Source organism: Delphinapterus leucas, chromosome 13 (assembly GCF_059928025.1).
Source record: "Delphinapterus leucas isolate spDelLeu-1000000601 "Yukka" chromosome 13, BTC_Dleu_Yukka2, whole genome shotgun sequence".
NCBI classification, from domain to species: domain Eukaryota; kingdom Metazoa; phylum Chordata; class Mammalia; order Artiodactyla; family Monodontidae; genus Delphinapterus; species Delphinapterus leucas.
The window spans coordinates 59,896,823-59,919,209 of NC_143141.1; the positions used below are offsets into that span (position 1 = coordinate 59,896,823).

At 37.4% G+C, this 22,387-nt stretch overlaps 1 protein-coding gene across 7 annotated transcripts in view; it reads right to left on the bottom strand.

Annotated features, from left to right (window-relative positions):
• MTA3 (metastasis associated 1 family member 3) overlaps nt 1-22,387 on the bottom strand; it is a 198,744-nt gene that overhangs the window by 78,042 nt on the left and 98,315 nt on the right. For all 7 annotated transcript variants that reach the window (XR_002644571.2, XM_022573966.2, XM_089923235.1 and 4 more), the window contains 2 exons: nt 10,961-11,024; nt 9,822-9,939 (listed from right to left, as the gene is read on the bottom strand). Coding sequence is in view for 6 of the 7 variants with exons in the window: in XM_022573966.2 (XP_022429674.1) it covers nt 9,822-9,939; nt 10,961-11,024 (182 nt within the window). In the remaining variant the exon portion in view is untranslated. The remainder of the gene's footprint in view (nt 1-9,821; nt 9,940-10,960; nt 11,025-22,387) is intronic.

Sequence of the window (22,387 nt, forward strand, 5' to 3'; positions counted from 1 at the left end):
AGCAGGAGGGCAGAATCAGCCAGCCCAACTGCAGTCTCCTAAGTCAGCCACTGCTGTCAGGTAGGGGGCCTGCCCATCCTGCTCCTTGTTCAAAGACAGGTAGGTAACGAAAAAGTCAATTGCCATCCCCAACATAAAGAAGCACAAGCAGACCAGAGTGAGTGCTAGTCCAAAGACATATCAAGTGTTTAAAAGGATTTCGTTTTTCATTGCTTTTGCTTACAATGCATGTGACCACCTAGAGGGGTGGGATAGGGAGGGTGGGAGGGAGACGCAAGAGGGAGGAGATATGGGGATATATGTATATGTATAGCTGATTCACTTTGTTATACAGCAGAAACTAACACACTATTGTAAAGCAATTATATTCCAATAAAGATGTTAAAAAAAAAAGATTCATTTGGTTCATTTTTAAAAACCATTTACAAACCCAAACGTTTGTAAACTGCATGAAACTTTTGAAAGGAAAATGACACAATTATACTCCCCAGTATCTCCAAGAAATACATGTTAAGTAGGATAAATAGTAAAATAGAAAAGAAATATAATAATAATTATCTGCATTTTTAAATAATACAAGATGAAATGATGATGCTATTCAGTATTAAGCCCCTTCTATTATATATTCTAGAATGTAAGGGTAAAACGGATATTTACTTTTCAAATTTAAGTCAGTTAAATTGATAAACTTCAATCCTATCCATACATTCTGCAGCATACAGAGGAAAGATAATTCAGTGTAAGAATGCTAAATAAATTTGCTATAAACAATAATAAAACACTCCTGAATGCATTTCTACTAACAACTAAAACATACAATACCATGGGATGAGAACAAAAATAACAAGAACATAAAAAGAATATAGAATGTTCTATTCAAGCAGTCACTCTAGGGAATTCCCCATTTTGGATTCATCATATCATATAATTACATTTATATCAATTTAATCACTTTTTCACAAGGGAAAAACTTTTAAGAAGCTTTGGAATCTGTATAATGAAAGCCTCAACTAAGCTGTCAGCACTCTGTAGAATGGTCTTGGGAAATGTATGAGCCAGAGACTGAACCAAGAAGAATTCTAGGCTCTGGTCATGTTCATTCCAGTCACTGCAATAATCTCACTTTCCTCCTCCATTTATGATAATCTAGGCAATTACAATCTGCTCTAGTCCCACACCAGCCCATGAAGCTCGCTCTCTCTGTGAATTCCTACCAAATGTATTTACCAACTACTTACACGATTATATATAGCATCCAATTTTTTGCTTCATACGTTCCTCTTCATAATTTTGAAGAAATGTAGATTCAACAATGATTTTATATGTGTTAGCCCTAATCCTTCAGCTATATTTTAAGATTTCTAGAAAATAATGGCAAAGTACTTCTTCTGTATACCCTCAAAGAGCACAGACCATTGTTCAAAGACTGAAGAACTAGGGCTGGATGGATCTGTCATCCTATAGACCCTTTGCTGGACAACTAGAAATATTCTTTGTTCTAAATATAATTCATTTTCTCTGTAACAACCATCAGAGTATATTATATTTAATTCAGAAACACAGAAGGCTGCCATTTATCACCATTTTTATTAATGTTCTGAAAGTTCTGGGCAATGTTTTAAGTGATGCATCAAAGGATAATAGGTTACTAGAAACAAATACTGTATGATATCACTTTATGTGGAATCTTAAAAAGCCAAACTCATTAAAACAGAGCAGAATGGTGGTTACCAGGGGCTGGAAAGGGGGTAGGGTGGAGGGGGATGGGGAGAGGTTGTTTAAGGGTTGTTCCAACCGCTAGGTAAGTAAGTTCTGGAGATCTAATGCACAGCACAGTGATTACAGACAATACTGTTATTATAAACTTCAAAGTTGATAAGAGACCAGATCTTTGTTTCCACCACAATAAAGAAGTGATAATTATGACACGATAGATAGCTAATGCTATGGTGGTAACCAACCTGCAATACCTAAATGTAATCAAATCAACAAATTAAACATACACAGTGTTATATGGCAATTATATCTCAATAAAAATAGATTTTAAAAATAAATTACAAGAAAGGCACAATAAAAAATGAATATATAAAACCCAATGGCATTCCAAAGAGAATGAAAACAAAAATGTAAAAAAAAAAATCACATATATTATGGCAACAAAAATATAAAATACTAAGAAACAAAATTGGAAGTATGTTTATATAAAGAAATTACAAAACTTTCAGAGAACATAACATGACTTAAATAAAGAAGATTTTAAAATCTTAAGGCTGTCATTTTTGTACAAGTACTTGAAGTTAAATTTAACAAAATTTAGTTCTGAAAGCCCACAAAATAACTCAAATATTAATCTCTACAAATCAAAGAATATTACCATTATTAAAAGAGTAATATAAGAGGATCCTCCAAACTGGGTGGGATTATAATATATAGCAACAGTAGTCAAACAATGTGGTACTGGCACAAAAATAAACAGAATCAAAACCACAGAAATAGACCAGGTAATATAATTCATATTTGAAAATTTAAATATTACTATAACTATGTAAATATTAACTAACATTTATTCAGTGCTTACTATGTCCCCAAAACCCTTTACAGTAGGGTTCCTCTGTACACAGTGTGCACTGTTGACACTTTGGGCCAACAACTCCTTGTCATGGGGGCTGTCCTGTGCATTGTACTATGCTCAGCAGCAGTCCTGATCTCCACCCACTAGAAGCCAGTAGCATCTCCCCCTCCCCCCAGGTGTGGCAACCAAAAATGTCTACAGACATTGTCTAATGTCCCATGGAAGACAAAACTGCCCTGGGTTACGAACTACTGCGCTCACATGGTTGCAGCCGATATCTGCTTACACTTACTTGTTATGGTCTGGTGTTTTTAAGTTAATTAACATCTACCACATTGCGGAAAACACATTCTGCAAAATTACACACTTGAAAATAATAGTGTCTACGGAAAAACAGGACAAAAATTTTAAAACCTAAGAACCAGAGCACTTAAAAAAAAAAAAGTAACAATCATAACAAAAATACCAACAGTTAAATCTCCACTGACATTTGCACCAAGCACAAAGGTCAGTCAATCCTTTATCTTCTTAAACCCTGGACTTATGCTTCCTCCACCGAGATGTAGGTCATTGTGTACAGTTTCAACAAAATAAAAAATAAAATCTAGGGTATAGGTTTTTATAAACACTGGGGAAGATATTTTTCATTCCTTTATCTGTAACTCTAAGATGCGCCATATACTGTTTTTTTTTTCTTAAACGCTCTTCATCTGTGAGAATAACTGCTTAGAAAAGCCTCAGATGAACTGACAATTTCCACACTATACTGACATTTTTCTATTGACTGTATATGAGCAAATTCAAGTTTAAAAGGCATGTATTTTAGCATAAGAGACTATTCTAATTTAATTCTTTAACTTTCAAAGAGAGACACACCCTAAATTCCCAAATACAGACAGGAGTTATTTAATTAGGAGCAGTAGACAGTTGGTGGCCCGGGAGAAGCAACTGTAATAGCGAACACTGAGCAGCAGGTGCTGTGCTAAATGCTTTACAAGGACTTCCCTGGTGGCACAGTGGTTAAGAATCCCCCTACCAATGCAGGGGACACAGGTTTGATCCCTGGTCTGGGAAGATCCCACATGGCACGAAGCAACTAAGCCCGTGCGCCACAACTACTGAGCCTCCACTCTAGAGCCCGCGAGCCACAACTACTGAGCCTCCACTCTAGAGCCCGCGAGCCACAACTACTGAGCCTGCGTGCCATAACTACTGAAGCCTGCCGCGTGCCTAGAGCCTGTGCTCCACAACAAGAGAAGCCACTGCAATGAGAAGCATGCGCACTGCAATGAAGAGCAGGCCCCGCTCGCCACAACTAGAGAAAGCCCGCGTGTAGCAACGAAGATCCAACATAGCCAAAAATAAATAAAAATAAAATAAATTTTAAAAAATAAAAAATGCTTTACAAGAATTACTTCTTTTGATCATCACAACACTATGATGTATGCACATACATTATGACTCACTTTTTAAAGAGGAAGAAATGGGAACTTGGAGAGGTTAAATAATTTTCCCAAGGTAACTCAGCTAAAACACAGTACAGCCAGATTTTACTCAAAACTGTGAATCCAAAGTCATTTTTGTTTAATAATTTTTTTTGTGTGTGTGTGTGGTACGCGGGCCTCTCACTGCTGTGGCCTCTCCCGTTGTGGAGCACAGGCTCCGGACGCGCAGGCCCAACAGCCATGGCTCACGGGCCCAGCCGCTCCACGGCACGTGGGATCCTCCCGGACCGGGGCACGAACCCGTGTCCCCTGCATCAGCAGGCGGACTCTCAACCACTGCGCCACCAGGGAAGCCCCCTTGTTTAATAATTTAATGTTATAATACTTTTAACAGTTACAAAGTTTAATATGTAAATAATTTCTTAAAATTCCAATTTTACAATACAGCTAAATAATAATTCAAAACTTACTACATATGACATCTTTTTTCTATGGAAAATTCTCTAGGTAGTTATTCAAACTCAATAAAGATTTAAAATCTAAAAAACAAACCTTCACCTTCACTTGCAAGCTACATACTGATCTTTCCAGACCTCAAGAGTTTGCTAGATGGTGGGTAGCCATAAATGAATTTTAAAATTCTAAAGCCACAAAAAAGAAATATTCACCAGCAAGACAAATGCCACAACAATGTCTTAAATTCATCAGGACACATTCACAAAGAAAGCAAGCCTGTAATATATTCTGGCATGGAGCTGATGCTTCCACCTACTCAGGATATTAATTCAAGTTCTACATCCCATGCCAATGCAAATTGGAGTGGGTACTGGTCTAAACGTACCCACTCAAGAGTATCAAAAGGGTTAGTAAGCACAGACTGCATCAAGTCCTAAATGTCTGTTCTTGAATATGATGTTTTCCATGATTTAATTCCCCTGCAAACAGGTACTGGCTGTGTATGAAAGTTTCTATGATGGCAGTGTCTGTGTTTTTCAAGTGTGGTTTAACTGCTGGAGTACCTATCTGCCACCCTACTCCTTCTTCCCAGAAAATATACTAATTAGAAGAAGGGGGTTCTTTAAATCTTGCATCTAGTTGGTTTCCTGATTACAAGTGAAAAAAACGTTTTGGATACGCTAAATGCTTTAAGTTGAAATAAGAGCCCAAAGTGACTTTATGTTGAAAAATACAATGTTTTGCATTGCTAAAGATGAACACGTATAAATAAAGCTAACAAGTTATAAACTTGGGACTTCCCTGGTGGTGCAGTGGTTAAGAATCCGCCCGCCAGTGCAGGGGACACGGGTACGATCCTGGGAGGATCCCATATGCCGCGGAGCAACTAAGCCCATGTAGCACAACTACTGAGCCTGCGTTCTAGAGCCCGCGTGCCACAACTACTGAGCCCACGTGCTGCAACTACTGAAGCCCGTGCACCTAGAGCCTGTGCTCTGCAACGGGAAGCCACCACAATGAGAAGCCCACGCACAACAAAGAGTAGTCCTTGCTCATCGAAACTAAAGAAAGCCTGCACACAGCAACTAAGACCCAAAGCAGCCAGAAAAAAAATAATTAAATAAAATAAACTTAACAAGAAATATATAAAATCTGTATTAAAACAAAACAAACAAACAAAAAACTTCCACAAGACCCAAAAGTAGCCTTGAACAAAGAGAAAGAATCCCTTGTGTCTGGATAGGATGTTTCAAAATCATCAATATGTCTGTCTAAATTAACTTAAAAATTAACTGCATCCCCAATAAAAACAGGAAGGAAGATTTTTTTTTTCTGGTGTTAGTCAAGCTTGGAAAAATAAGAGGGGAACTAGGCTCACCAGATATTAACACATACTACAAAGCCTCTATAATTAAAACATGGGTTACTAGAGCATGAACAGACAGACAGACCAGGGGAATAGAACAGAAACCTCAGAAGCAGACCTAATATTATAAAATAATCAATCACCTCCCAAAGTAATCTTAATATTAATACAATTTCAATCAGAATCCTAACGAAATCTGGAAAGGAAGACATTGGCAAATTGATGATAAACTTTGACTGTAAGAAAAAAAAAACTCATCGACATGAGAACCCTGCCACAACCAAGAAATTTTAAAGAACAACTGAGGGGAAACTTGCCCCACCATTAAACACATAAATAGATAAAATAAACTTGGACCTATCACACAATGGAGTACTACAGAACATAATTTCATGGATCTCTATACATATTTATATAACAAACAGTCTGGGAGAACATGTTAAATTAATAACAGTGGTTAATAGTGGGTTCGAAGGGATGATCTGAGGGACTACTACTTTTTGTTTCCAATATAATTACATTTTCTACCACAATTCATACTGTTTGCAATAAAATAAATTTTAAGATTTAAAAAATGGGAAAAGGCAAAGGGAAAACAGTAGAGTCCCTTCGTTGTACTATGTTACAAAGGGACTTCATCATAAGCGCTTCTAACTGCAAGGACTGGGGGTTTTGACTGTGCAACAAAGAGACAGGATTCTAATCGGCACAGTGGCCTTCAAGTTGATTCTCTGAATCCTAAGGTTCAGTAAGGTACCTCAAGAGACTCAACAGGGCCTTCTCTTCCACTTCACCCACAACAACCTGACTTTCTTATTTAAGGTCATACTGCGTAATAAGAAAGGGTTCTATTGCCTAAATAAAGTTTGTAAACCACCCACCCGGAAGACTACTAAGAGAAACACAATGTTAAAGGCAATTAGTACTTGTTAATGAATTATAAGATCTATTATATTAATGAATATTTAGTCACAACTGGTGTAACTGCCCAAATGCCACAAGCTGTTAAGAATCTTTCCTTTTACCTGGAAGAAGAACCTCAAGGTTCTTACCCTCAAGAATTCAAATCCTTATTGAGAAGTACTGTAGAATAAATTATTGCATTTTATATATGATTTCGTTTCCTAAAATAATTTTTTAAATTCTAAGCTAGGTAGATATGCTTTCCAAATTACTAACTCTAACCAGCTTTATGCTTTTCAGGGGCAATATCATACGTAAAAGTTTTGCAGATAAGTGGGAACTCATGAGGTTCCATGATCTGATTTTTATGCCCCCCGTTACTTGAAATATCCCAACTTTATTACTTGGTTCAGCATTTATCTTTACATGAGCAATATACAAAATTTTCTAGGCTTTCTATACACCTAGGCTTATGTCAGTGCTCAAGAAAGAACCAAACATAAAAAAAAAAAAATTAGGGAGTTCTCCGGGGGTCTAGTGGTTAGGATTTGGAGCTTTCACTGCCATGGCCCAGGTTCAATCCCTGGTCAGGGAACTGAGATCGTGCAAGCCACGGCGCACCCAAAATAAAAATAAATAAATTAAAAAATAAATTAAAATACTTCAATAAAATATATATATAAATTAAAAAGCACAACATTGTAAATCAACTATACTTCAATAAAAAATATATATAAATTTTTTTCTTATGAAAAAGAGAGGACCACACCATCAACAGCTCAGGCAGTCCAAAATTTTAAAAGTCAAATAATAAAAATAGCACACAAGATTACATGAACGACACAGTCTGCACAGTTTGACAAGGGGAGAGATCAAAGTTCAGGGAGGAGTAACAAAGGGCTGCTTAGGGGATGTAGAACTCAGGTCAGGCGACAAGCACACATGAGCACCAGGGTCACTCCTGGCTTTTGGCCTGTGCATAGATGGACTTGCTGAACTATCTCACCAAGAGTGTATACATTTGCCCCAAACTCAAAGAACTGTCACAAAAGAGGGTGAAATGTACTACATATAAATTATACCTTAATTAAAACAAGGAAAAAAAATACCTGTAAATAATTACTTGGAAGACAATTACCATTTTGCATAAAATTTCAGAAACACATGCCTTATGACTTAGCAATTTCATTTCTGGGAACATATTTTCCAGTTATATACAGAGTACAAAATTATGCATTATATAAAGGATACAATGCAGCACTATTTGTAAAACTTAAAAATCAAGTGTTTTTAAAAATAAAACAATAAATATTTAGTGAACACTTACACGTAGTGATAAAAGTCTAAGATCAAACATTAAGGACTATAAAACAGCCAAAATTATTTCTGGAAGAAAAGATGGTTTGTACAGAACAGAATGCTAATAAACGCAATCTCTCAGCCTACAATAAACCGAGTCACTACTTACAATTTCTTCAAAAAAAACTTCTAAACACAGATGAGTGCAGACGTGGCATTCTGTTCTCAAAGCTTAGTCATTACTGACTGACCTTTCCTTGTACTGAATTCATGAAAATGCAGAAGTCTGCAACCTGTTATTATTCACAGCCACCTCACCTACCCACCACTGACAATGACAACACAACTCTATCCTGCGTTGATTTAACTTTTCTGCATATACTTCCTATAGGTAAGGCAAGGTAAAGAATGCTAATTATATAAACCTTAAGGGATAAATTCTAAACTTCTGTATGACAAAAATTCTCAATTTCTGTATAACAAAAATAAATAAAACAAATTTAAAGTCATTAACATTTTTTAAGTGAGGAGGCAGGCAAAGGGCAAATACTTTTATATTTGTTTACCTTTAATATGCAAAATACTCTTGCCAATACATATAAATAACCAAATAGAAAATACACAAGAAATTTACAGAAGAGCAGTAACGGAAAGCATAAGTAACTTTTAAAAATTAAAGGAAAAAAAAAAAACAGTAACAACAAAAAAAAATGAAAAGCCAAGACAATAACATCACAAAATGGGCAAGGGGGTTTCTTTAATAATCTATTGGTGGAAGCATGTGGTTCACTCATATGAAAATTAACAGCCTTTTTGAAGGGCAAAGAACCATTTTCAATATCTTCCAGGGAGCTATGCTTGAAAAATATTTACACAGCATAAGTATATGTAAAGCTTTTCTAGAAGCATCATTTGTAATATCAAAAAATGTAAACACCTAAAAGTCTGTCAATAGGGTACTGATAAGGGAAATAAATTGTGGCACATCCATGCAGACTTAAGAACTCTACAGTCACTGAAAAGAATAAAGCCACTCTGCTCATCAGGAAAGATGCTAAAGATACACTATTAACTGAAAGAAGCAACTGCAGAGCAACATGCAACTTGCCATCCCACAAAGACCACACCTGAATGGGTTACGAGCCAGAGCCTGTACCAAAAAAAAAAATACCCTGAGCAATATTAGTAATTAAATATGGGTTTGGAAAGAAGGAAAGGGGGTGGTGTTCATTTTCTATATTACACGTTTCTTTGTGTTTTATTTTTTAATGGTAAGAATGTTTTACTTTTGAAATCAGAAAATAAAGGTTTTAAGTATATAATTATGGCAGAAGAAAGAAAAGTCTTGCTAGGAAGATCTGTGTTTAAAATGCAAAGCTCTGAATCTCTCTGGTATAGAAACTACGCAGACCAGCCAAAATCCCCACCAAAATGTAAATGTTCACTAGATTGCAAGGCTACCATAGATAGATGACATTAAGGCACTCAGGATCTCAAGGCGTGAGCGTGTCACACTGAAGCACAAGTTCAACAACACTAACATTCTTAAAGTTGTATTTAAAAGAAAAACACAGGCAGAAAACTCATGAAAGTGTGAAATAAAAAATGAATAACTGATCGATTAAATTATTTTTCATTGCCGTTTGTTGTATTTCTGAAGTTGGAAGAGCCCGTTACTTTTAAACTTTAGCCTGAAAGTTGTTTCTTCCATATGAGGAACATATTTGAGTTTCAAGGTACATTTGTTTTCATAGGATTTGCAACCCAAAGGAAAACATACCTTCTAAGAGCATTTCTGGAATGTCTGCTTGATATCTAGGTCCCACTCTGATTTCACCTTTGTCAGCTAACAGTGTTTTCACTGAGGGATCATAGACCAATGAGTAGAAAAAAGTATCCTGGAAAAAAAAAAAAGACAGAAAATACCTAGGTAAACATAATTCCTTCTACTTTTTATAAAGCAATAAATCCAATGTCACAATAATGAAACCATAAAACTACAGAGTAGGGCTTCCCTGGTGGTGCAGTGGTTGAGAGTCCACCTGCCGATGCAGGGGACACGGGTTCGTGCCCCGGTCTGGGAAGATCCCACGTGCCGCGGAGCGGCTGGGTCCGTGAGCCATGGCCGCTGAGCCTGCGCATCTGGAGCCTGTGCTCCGCAATGGGAGAGGCCACAACAGTGAGAGGCCCGCATACCGCAAACAAACAAAAAAAAAGAAAAAATGTCCCTTTAATTCTGTAAAAACAAAAACCTATGTGTAATAAAGATTTTGGGAAAACAAACACTATGTAATTATAAAGCTTAAATACTGAAATATTATCAATAGTAAAATATTTTCCCCACAACACAAATGATAAAAGTCACATAAAACTACAAAATATGGAATAGCCTTGCTTACTAGAATTTCCTCCCTTCAATGAAGTGCTTGCTCTAATTCAACCTGTTAAAAATGTTTAAAATGTTTCTTGAAGTTTACAGAAAAAAAATATTTTTAGTTGACAAAGTTTATTAGGATTCCAGGGAAGAAAGCAGACCACCAATGGTAAAATCTCATCTGCAAACAGTCTAAAAGAAATGCTATTTATTTAAAAAGAAAAAAAGGGAGGAGGACCAAGTATACTGAAGTCATTTATTTCATAAAGCCAAAAACAGTTCTTCCACTACCAACTAAATCACGTGCTATACTTTACAAGCTTTTCATTACCAAGCAAAAGAGACAGACAGACATGGGAGTTTTTGCCAACTTTTATCTCAGTTAACCAGAAAAATAAAATTAACTGAATGCAGTCCAGTCATTATACTTTTACCATAATACTGCTATCACTGTGCAATAATTTGTTAGAAGAAGAAATAATACAAAAGTATGGGCTTCTTATGAAATAGAGGGAAAACCAAAAACAAGTATAATTGTGAATTACCTCTTTATCAAGATATGACAATACAGACTCTGTCTCATTCAGAAGGGCAACACTGCATTTCCCCCTGTTGAAAGAGGAGAAAAGTGAATAAATAAAGGCCACCTCACCCTCACAGTGATGATATATACAAAGTTAGGAATATTCAAAATGTAAAGGTGGTATTAAGAAACTAGATGGCTTTTAGGAAAATCTATATATACTTGGACTCTCTACCATCTTGGTTTTGTGTAACCTAAAAAATAAGGCTGTGTTTGTAGGCATTTACTGAGAGGCTAATCTGGGGAAGGAACAATGTTAGGCAGTAAATCCTTGTAACATAAAACACTTTATAGGTATTTCCTAATTTTTCAAGAAAAAAAAGAAGAGTACAATGCAATATTCAGACTAAGAGCTAGTTTCTGAATCTGTAAAGAGTTAATATGAGGTAATTTTATACAAGGGATTTTCAAAGACAACACCATGCAAACCAGTGCCTGAAATAACCTTCAAATTTTTAAAGTAGCCACTGCATATGAGAACCTAAAATAATATACATTCACATCAGGATTAAGTAACTTACCTTTATTGAAACTGTTCTAAAGACTAGTTAAAATTTAAATACAAGAAACTCCTGTAGAGCAAGGGGCAAATAAGATTCATGGACCTTGAAGTCTCATGGCATTTACCTTTGATAATAGCTGGGTGTGTGCTTGGAAAAGAAATGTCTATTTTAAAAAAGGCTTACAGGACATGGAAGCAACCTAAGTGTCCATCGACAGATGAATGGATAAAGATGTGGCACCTATATACAATGGAATATTATCAGCCATAAAAAGAAACGAAATTGAGCTATTTGTAATGAGGTGGATGGACCTAGAGAGTCATACAGAGTGAAGTAAGTCAGAAAGAGAAAGACAAATACCGTATGCTAACACATATATATGGAATTTAAGAAAAAAAAATGTCATGAAGAACCTAGGGTAAGACAGGAATAAAGACACAGACCTACTGGAGAACGGACTTGAGGATATAGGGAGGGGGAAGGGTGAGCTGTGACAAAGCGAGAGAGAGGCATGGACATATATACGCTACCAAACGTAAGGTAGATAGCGAGTGGGAAGCAGCCGCATAGCACAGGGAGATCAGCTCGGTGCTTTGTGACCACCTAGAGGGGTGGGATAGGGAGGGTGGGAGGGACACACAAGAGGGAGGAGCTATGGGGATATATGTATATGTATAACTGATTCACTTTGTTATAAAGCAGAAACTAACACAACACTGTAAAGCAAGTATACTCCAATAAAGATGTATGTATGTATGTATGAATAAATGAATAAATTTTTTTAAAAAGAGGTAAAAAAGGCTTATCTAGACCTGAGAAAAATCAGGGTTATTCAGGTAGTTGTATTTATTACCACTTTTAAAATTATCCTCCCAGCTTGAAAACTTCAATATAGCTACAAATTTGACAGGAGAATTTTGATAGACTATTCAAGTTACAGATATTGGTCAGGGCTCACAAAATATTTTTTAAATGTCATAATATCACTTGATTTTCTAAACAAAAGTCACTACTTGCTCCCCATGAAATAGCCTGCAAAACCAAATGCATCAAATATACATTAAATAGGAAGCTTGTTGTTAGATTATCAGAGTGAAATACAATTCAAAGGAAAAAATTTCCAAAAGCAAAACTTTTGCAAAAGTAAAATATTAACACATAAGTAAAAAATTATAGTTTACTAAAAAAAAAAAATTATAGTTTACTAAACATTTTGCAACTGTATATTCCTTAAATCTAAAAAAAGATTTCCTCTCATCAAAACACCTTTCTCTGTTAATCATCTTAGGTTGTTATCGCTTCAAAAGATTTCTCTCAGGGACTTCCCTGGTGGCGCCGTGGTTAAGAATCCACCTGCCAATGCAGGGGACATGGGTTCGAGCCTTGGTCCAGGAAGATCCCACAGGCTGCAGAGCAGCTAAGCCCGTGCACCACAACTACTGAGCCTGCGCTCTAGAGCCTGCGAGCCACAACTACTGAGCCCGCGCGCCTAGAGTCCGCGTTCCGCAACAAGAGAAGCCACCACAATGAGAAGATCCTGCACCACAACGAAGAGTAGCCCCCGCTCACCGCAACTAGAGAAAGCCCGCTTGCAGCAAAGAAGACCCAATGCAGCCAAAAATAAATAAATAAATTTATTTTTTAAAAAAATAAGATTTCTCTGTGAGCATGTGGTATTTCCATATTATCCTGTCAAATCTCTAATTTGTTTACCAGGAGCTATAAAGGTTTTCTGCTTTTCTAATATATTTTATTCATGCATATTACTGAAGCAGAAAAATTAACATTATTACTTCAATGCATATGTAAAGTCAACAATTACATGACAAGCTCTTACAAAGGACAGAATTACAAGCAGGGAAATGGCTCTGTTGCTGTTACCGCATCTACAGCTGCCATAGAAGAACCTCTTATGACCTGTGAATACATGCTCATACATGCAAGAGTGCTTAAGCAACAAACGGGATTTCCAAAAATAGTTTCATTTGCTTCTCTTGCCTCAATAACTGCTGACAAAGCAGTATTTCTAACATTTAATACTTAATCACCTAGAAAAAATATTTTTTTAAGTTCTCTAAAGTCAGGTTTGTTTTTTTTTTTAATGGAGAGGAGCAGATGCTGTAAATGTTATTCTAATAGATATCACTTGAATTTTATAGGATAACAGACACTGAAAATTCATTAAAAGAATATAGCATAGGGCTTCCTTGGTGGCGCAGTGGTTGAGAGTCCGCCTGCCGATGCAGGGGACACAGGTTTGTGCCCCAGGTCTGGGAAGATCCCACATGCCGCGGAGCGGCTGGGCCCACGAGTCATGGCCACTGAGCCTGCACGTCTGGAGCCTGTGCTCCACAACGGGAGAGGCCACAACAGTGAGAGGCCCGCGTACCACAAAAAAAAAACCAAAAAACACACAAACAAAAAAATATAGCATAAAGTTGCCTCCATACTGTCTGAAATGACAAAAGAATTTAGTAACTAAACCATTATTTTCATATTTATATCAGGAGATAAGGAAACACTGATTATACTGTTTTAGAGGCACAACGTGATTACAAAACCAATAGAAGGATAGATATCCCAACCAATCTAAAATATAAGTTATTTTTGGAGATGCAGATTTTATGCAAAGAGGAAAGGATAATAGGTAATTTTAGTTCTTAATTTTTCTTTAATGTAGTATTGTACCTTTTCCCCCATTAAAAATGAAAATGTGACACTTAAATTTTCATGTACATATATTAACAGCTAACAAAGTAAGAGGTTCAGTCAGAATTATTTTATGAAGTAAATATGAATATGTAATTAACACATGTACCACCACGCCAAGAGTTGTTGATAAAAGTAGTTTAAAAAGAGATTTAAAGTGTTGGCTTCCTTTATGCTGAACAAATCTTGGCTCCCAGGAAAAAGCATGATAAATTTTAAGCTAACAGCAAACTAAAGGAGCTATTATCAACTTCTGAATATAGATAAGCCAATTGTTTTACCCTGAACCTCAATCAACGACCCTAACTGTGACTTTGTATGGGGACAGGTGATTGCTAGACTTGCTGGGATCATCTCATAATGTATGCAAATGTCAAATAGCTATTCAGTACACCTGAAACTAACATAATGTTGTATGTCAACCGTATTTCAGTTTTTAACATATGCAAAAACAAACTATTTGCCAGTGTGGCGGGGGGAAGACGCTCAACATTCTCAGCCATTAGGAAAACGCAAACTCAAAACCACAGTGAGATACACTTCACAGAAAACCACAAGGATGCCTACAGTGAAAAACACAGACAACAACCAGTGTTGACGTGGATGTGGAGAAACTGGAACCCTAATACTTTGCTGGTGAGGATATAAAACTGTGCAGTCACTTCTGAAATCAGTTTGGCCGTTCCTCAAAATGTTAAACAGAGTTGCCCTCTGACCCGGCAATTCCACTCCTAAGCGTCATGCCAGAAAAGAAAACATACATCCACAGAAAAACCTGTGCACGGATGTTCACAGCAGCATTATTCATAACAGCCAAGAAGTGGAAACAACCCAAATTTCCATCAGCTGATGAATGGGTAAACAAAATGTGCAGTTCTGGTCCAAGTCCAAAGGCCTGAGAACCAGGAGTGCTGATGCTGTAAATCCCAGTCCGAGGGCAGGAGACCGAGGTCCCAGCTTAGTCAGTCACACAGAGAGAGAAGTCTCCCTTCCTCTACCTTTTTGCTCTTTTCAGATCTTCAACAGATTAGAAGAGGGTCCCCCACACGGGGGGGAATCTGCTTTACTCAGTCTACTGATTCTAATAATCTCTTCCGGAAACACCCTCACGGACACACCCAGAATGCTTAACCAGATATCTGGGCCTCACATAGCCCCAGTCAAGTTGACACATGAAATTAACCATCACAATATCTCAATAAAATTATTATTAAAAATATATATAATATATATATATTATTCTTCAAAACTTTCAAGGTCATGAAAAACAAGGAAAGACTGGGATACACACCAGAGGAAACTATGGAGACATGATACCTAAATGAAATGTCAGAGTAAATCGTGAAACAAAAAAAGGACATCAGAAAAAGAATGGTACTATCTGAATAAAGTCTGGAGCTTAGTCAATAGTAATACATCTATGTCAATTTCTTGGCTTTGATAAAGATGTAATGATTCTATAAATCATCAACATTAGGGGAAACTGAGTGAAGAGTACACGGGAACTCTCTGTACCATCCTTGCAGCTTTGTTTGTAAATCTAAAAGTATCCCAAAATAAAATGCTTATTTTTTTAAGACCCCCCCCGCAAAAACAGGGGCATTTGTGTTATTGGTCTTATGAGTCTTATATTAGCCACAAACTGAATTCTGAGCATTTTTTCACATAAAGAACCATGCCTGGTTCTGTGACTGGAAATTCAGCAAACAGTTTTATACAGCATTTAATCCACGGAATACAATGAACAAATTTTTTTAAAATTAATGAAGTTCAAAGATCCAAAATGCTTTCATAAGATTACATTTCTCAACAGCAGCAATGTAAGATAGGTGAAATGAAAAGATTCAAAATTCTGAGGGAAATTATTTCCAAACCAGAAATATATGCCTAAACAAACATCAGTCAAGTGTGAAAAACATTTTCAGTAAGCAAGGACTAAAATTTTTTACATTTTAGAAGACTAATCAAAAGGAAAAGGCAAAACAATTATTAACTCCAAGGAAAACATGAGATTGTACAACAATGAATTATGTGAGGAATATTTATGCGTTCATAAAATACAGATTATTAAGTTAAATAAAATTGTGATATACTGGAAATACAAAGGAAAGGGAATGGACAAGAGAAAGTGAAGAGAGATTTCTAAAATTTTTAGAAATGAACAGTAGCAGTATCAGAGTAGTATAAATGCCAAGGTCAATGTCAGAGAAGTTGCGTGAGTAGGTAAGACAGGAATGAAAAGCCAAGAAGAGAAGTTTGAGCTTAATGTGATAGCTCAATGGATTTTGTGAAGAAGCATGAGAAGCAGTGCTTTGGAAATCCCCTTCCGTCTGTGGCATGTGGAAGAAAGCAAAGCAACAAGTTATTAACCCATGATCCTGGAGATCTGGTAACAAACATGAAAGAAACTATCAAAGAGGAATTCAAGGGGGAAAAAAAATCCTCTCTTGGTGCCACTTTTCCCTTTTATAACTAGGAGAAAGCAGAATGTTCAAAAGAAGGTGCTAGGATTAGGAAGCTCCTCTTCTCCAAGACAGGATGACAAATTGTTTTGATTACTAGGAAAATCTCAGAAGCATTTCTTTCTACAACCATGTGGAACACCAGTACTCGGGACAATATGTAGGCTATCCTGTGATACAGCCCAATGCATTTCTTTCTTTTTTTTTTTAGTCTTTAAATTTATTTATTTATTTATGTCTGTGTTGGATCTTCGTTTCTGTGCGAGGGCCTTCTCTAGTTGTGGCAAGCGGGGGCCACTCTTCATCGCGGTGCGCGGGCCTCTCACTATCGCGGCCTCTCTTGTTGCGGAGCACAGGCTCCAGACGCGCAGGCTCAGTAGTTGTGGCTCGCGGGGCCCAGCTGCTCCGCGGCATGTGGGATCCTCCCAGACCAGGGCTCGAACCCGTGTCCGCTGCACTGACAGACAGATTCTCAACCACTGCGCCACCAGGGAAGCCCCAGCCCAATGCATTTCTGCATTATGACTTTAGTTGGAGAAGAAAACACTTCAACCCACAGGGTTGATCACTTCAAAGGAAAGATTATATAGTATAAACACAACATTCAAGAAAAGGTGTGCTAAACATGTAGACTTTAAAATGTTAAATTGTGATATGATTTTTCCTGTTTCTATGTTCTTCCTCTAGTCCTCCTCTTCCTTAGCAATCCTAAGAGCCTAAGCATACTAAGAAAATAACTATCTTATGTTACATTCATCTCTTAAGTAGCACTACTTATAGTCTCAATAGCACTCTTCTGGCTAACTTAAATTTTGTTTACAGATACCAAGAAAATTGCAAAAATCTAACATCTTAAAATAAAAATACTGACACAATGAAATGTACAGGAAGAAAACTGCCTTTGTTTGAATTTTGTTTTAAATATTCCAAGTAAGTTTCTTTAACGTTAGTAGCCAAACTGGAGAGAGACTGCTAATCCACAGTGGAGTTCTATTTTATTACTTGTATACTTAAAACTTAGCATTACTACTTATTTATCAATAAACATAAATCTGTAAAAATTGGTTTTCTCTGAAGATTTTTAAAAGGCCTCAACACAGACTTCCCTGGTGGTCTAGTGGGTAAGACTCCGTGCTCCCAATGCAGGCCCGCCCCCCCCCCCCCCAGTTTGATCCCCAGTCTGGGAACTAGATCCTGCAAGCATGCCACAACTAAGAAGCCTTCAGGAAGGGAGGGGAGAAGGGAGGGGGGAGGGAGGGAGGAAAGAAGGGAGGGAGGAATAAATTTTTTTTTAACCTTTAAGCTTTAAAAATAAATAAATAAAATAGAATAAAATGATCTACCAAATATCCTCACCATTGAGGCATCCCTGAAATTTCAGGATACAATGGATAAGAGAATTCTAAGATTTAAAAGCTGGGAAAAAACAGGTAATATGCAGAGTATGGAGAATCTATGTGATATAAAACTACTTTCAATGACAATAGATGTTTGAGGACAATGGGGTTAGTCATCTTCAACCCAAAATTAAATTCCAAGCCAAACTATGTATCACATGTGTAGTAATAAATTATCTATGAATTTCATTCCAGAATAGCATAGGAAGTATTAAAAAATATGTAAAAGAGAGGTTGAGTCTGATAAAGTTGATAGCCTCTGCTGTAAGTTGTTATACACTAAAACATAAAACTAAAATTAAGAGTCATAACCAAAAAACACAGAAGCCTTCCAACTAGTATATGAAGAACAGTATAATTAGAATATCACCACTCTATAACAACTGTGATTAATGGAACTCCAGGCAATAAGCATCAAATAAATGCCAGTAACATCCAGAAATGAGAGATTACATACCTCCTAATGTACAACACCACCTACGAAGAAGTTTTTGTCTCTTGTACTTCACTCTTCCCCAAGGCAGGGCAGGAGGAATGAAGGAAACCACGTCCTCTATTACCAATTCACGAGAAATATGAGGGAGAAGGGAACGTGGTTGAACACAGGGGGATACAATCAGCAAAATCCAAACGGTGAGAAACAAAATCCTCAATTCATCAACAAAAAAATAGCGGCGGGGAGGAGGGGAGAGAGAGATAGGGAGAGACAAAGGGAAGCCTTCATTTATTTTCCCCTAGGGCCCCAACTGATTTGGCACCATATACTGAAAAGACCACCCTTTCTCCACAACACTGCAAAGGCGCCTTCATCAAATATCAAGTTGTACTATATATGCGGGTCTGTTCTGGCTTTTCTATTCTGTTCCACTGGTTTATTTCACAATCCACTTACCTGTACTACCCTACATTAATTACTGTAGCTATACAAGTGTCTTAATATCGAATGATATAAACCTCTAACATTTTTGTTCTTCAAGACTGACTTTATCAATGGTTCTCAAACTTTTTGGTCTCAAGATCTCTTTTTTTTTAATCTTTTTTTTATTTATTTAGGCTGCGTTGGGTCTTTGCTGCTGGGCACGGGCTTTCTCTAGTTGCAGTGAGCGGGGGCTACCCTTCATTGTGGTGCGCGGGCCTCTCACTGCAGTGGCCTCCCTTGTTGCACAGTACAGGCTCTAGGGTGCTCGGGCTTCACTAGTGGTGGCATGCGGGCTCAGCGGCTGTGGCTCACGGGCTCCAGAGTGCAGGCTCAGCAGCTGTGGAGCACAGGTTTAGCTACTCCGTGGCACGTGGAATCCTCCCGGACTAGGGCTCGAACCCGTGTCCCCTGCACTGCCAGGTGGACTCGTAGCCACTGCACCACCAGGGAAGCCCCCTCAAGATCTCTTTTAAGTTCCTAAAAATTATTGAGAACCTCAATGAACTTTTGCCTTTATGGGTTACATCTATCAATATTTACCATGATAGAAATTAAAACTAAAAATTTGGCATTAATTTAAAATAAAAATAAACATATTAGCAAATATTTGTTATTAATAATTACTATATTCCCCCCCCCAAATTAATGAGAACAGTGGCGTTATTTTACATTTTTGCAAATCTCTTCAATGTCTGGCTTAACAAACAACTAGGTTTTCACATAAGTAACTAGTTTACTTCATTTTCAAAGAACATCCGTCAAATACTCATGTCTCAATAACCACAGTTCGGGCTTCCCTGGTGGCGCAGTGGTTGAGAGTCCGCCTGCCGATGCAGGGGACGCGGGTTCGTGCCCTGGTCCGGGAAGATCCCACATGACGCGGAGTGGCTGGGCCCGTGGGCCGTGGTCGCTGAGCCTGCACGTCCGGAACCCGTGCTTCGCAATGGGAGAGGCCACAACAGTGAGAGGCCCGCGTACCGCAAAAAAATAAATTAATTAATTAATAAATTAAAAAAAAATAACCACAGTTCATGTCTCAGTGGTTATTTCAGGCAAAAATGGTGTTCCATGAAAAAGGTAGCTAGTTTAGCTCATATTTCAAACAAGCCCATGAGTTTTTTCTCAAAATGATCATCCCACTTCCATATGCAGCAGAAACGATTTATGCATACTTCCCATTTCAGCACATGCAACATTAAAAAGATGTGGAATCTCTTTTTTTCTTCCCGTTTTATTGAGGTATAATTGACATACAGCACCATGTAAGTTTAAGGGGTACAGCATAATGATCTGACCTACATACATTGGAAAATGAAGATGTATAATCTCTTGAAATAAGGGAGAGGTGATGGTTGCACAACGTTGTCAGTGTACTGAATCTTTTATACTGAATTGTACCCTGTATACTGTACAGTGGTTAACATGTTGTGTGAATTTTTCAATTTTTAAAAAAAGGCATTTGAGACTTATTAAAATTAATAAATGGTACTGTTTTGCCAAGAACATTCTTAAGTGGAACTTATCTTTTTTTTTTCTTTTCTTAATTGCAAATGCATACGGTACAGTGACGAATATAGCACAGTTTGGTGACACTGACGTGATTCCTGCTGACTTGGTGCCAGCAGTTTACCCACCATTGCTTTTGCACATGATTTTGCTTTTGCAAAATCAACATGGAGAAAAGGCAAATAACATCTTACTGTTGTTATGAGAATAGTTTTGATCTCAAAAAGGCCCTCTTGAATGGGCCTACGGGGACATCCAGAAGTACACGAACCATGATTTGAAATGTTCTTGGTCCTTTCGATTCCCAGAGATTTTGGACTCAGCTTCTCAATTTATACACACATACACAGACACAGACACACACACACATACACACACAACCCTGCTAAGCTTTTCTTTGGAATTACATTGAATCTTTGGATCAATTTGGGAAAAACAGACTTACTGTCATTTATTTACTTAATCTTTAATTCCTTTAGCAATACTCTGTAATTTCTGTGTGGAGTTTTTACACATCTTTCCCTTTTTTTAGACATCTTTTATTTTTTTTAATTTATTTTTATCTTATTTTTGGCTGCGTTGGGGCTTCGTTGCAGCATGCAAGCTTCTCACTGAGGTGGCTTCCTTGTTGCGGAGCACGGGCTCTAGGCATGTGGGCTTCAGTCGTTGTGGGACGCAGGCTCAGTAGTTGTGGCACACAGGCTTAGTTGCTCCGCGGCATATGAGATCTTCCCGGACCAAGGCTGGAACCCGTGTCCCCTGCGTTGGCAGGCGGATTCTTAACCACTGTGCCACCAGTGAAGCCCTAGACGTCTTTCTTTAGATTTATTCCTAGGTGTTTGATATTGTTTGATGATACTATAAATAGTATCTTTTTAAACTTAATTTTCTAACTGACCTCTCTTCACACCATATGCATAAAACAGACCTAAATATAAAAGGTGGAACAGTAAAACTTCAAGAAAACATAGAAGAATATCTTCATGATCTTAATTAAGAAATCTCTGCCCATTATAAGATCGTGACACTTGGATTGGTTTTTGAATGAGCACTCTTTCTGAGTAACAAAATATTATTTTTTTGGTTTTTTGTTTGTTTGTTTTTCGCAGCTTACGGGATCTTAAGTCCTGTCCCATCCCCCTCCCCCCCATCCCCCCCATCCCCCTACAGTGAAAGCATCGAGTCCTAACCACTGGACTGCCAGGGAGTTCCCCAAAGTATTCTTACTCTAGATTCATTCTGCTCCTTCATATATATCAAACCTATCAGGCATGTCTATTAATGTCTCAAGAATGGAATTTTTCCAGCCTTTATTTAACTGTCCTCCTCCCCTCCTCCTGCTGTTCCATCATTCATTTTCCTACCGAATTTCTCACATATTTAAAAACAAACCAACCAACCAACCTAGAAAGAGCAAAGATGACAATAGCAGCACTGAAGAATAAGCACTGGTTAACGACAGGAAGCTGCACACAAGGAATGTAGCTCCTCTGCCATTGAGTAAACTCCAACAATGTGCGGCCCAAATCCAAAGAATACACATAAGATTAGGAATGAAAATGCACTGAAGATACACCAAAATGTCAGTGCTGCTGGGTGGAGGGATTACAGGGGTGTGTGTGTCTTTTTTGTGTGTTTTTCCCATTTCAACAATAAATTATAATTCTTCCATTATCATAAAATAAACAATAAAAGTTTACTTTTAAATTTTAATATGCAGTGATGTTGAGGAAACAGCAAAATGGGCATATTCATAATATACTGTGGTGGGAATATAAACCGACAGAATAATTCTTGAAGGAAACAGCATTTTGCAACAAAAACATTTGGAAAAGGTACCCCTAAATTAGAAACAGGTCTGCTATCAAACGATAACAGTAGCTAATGTTTCTA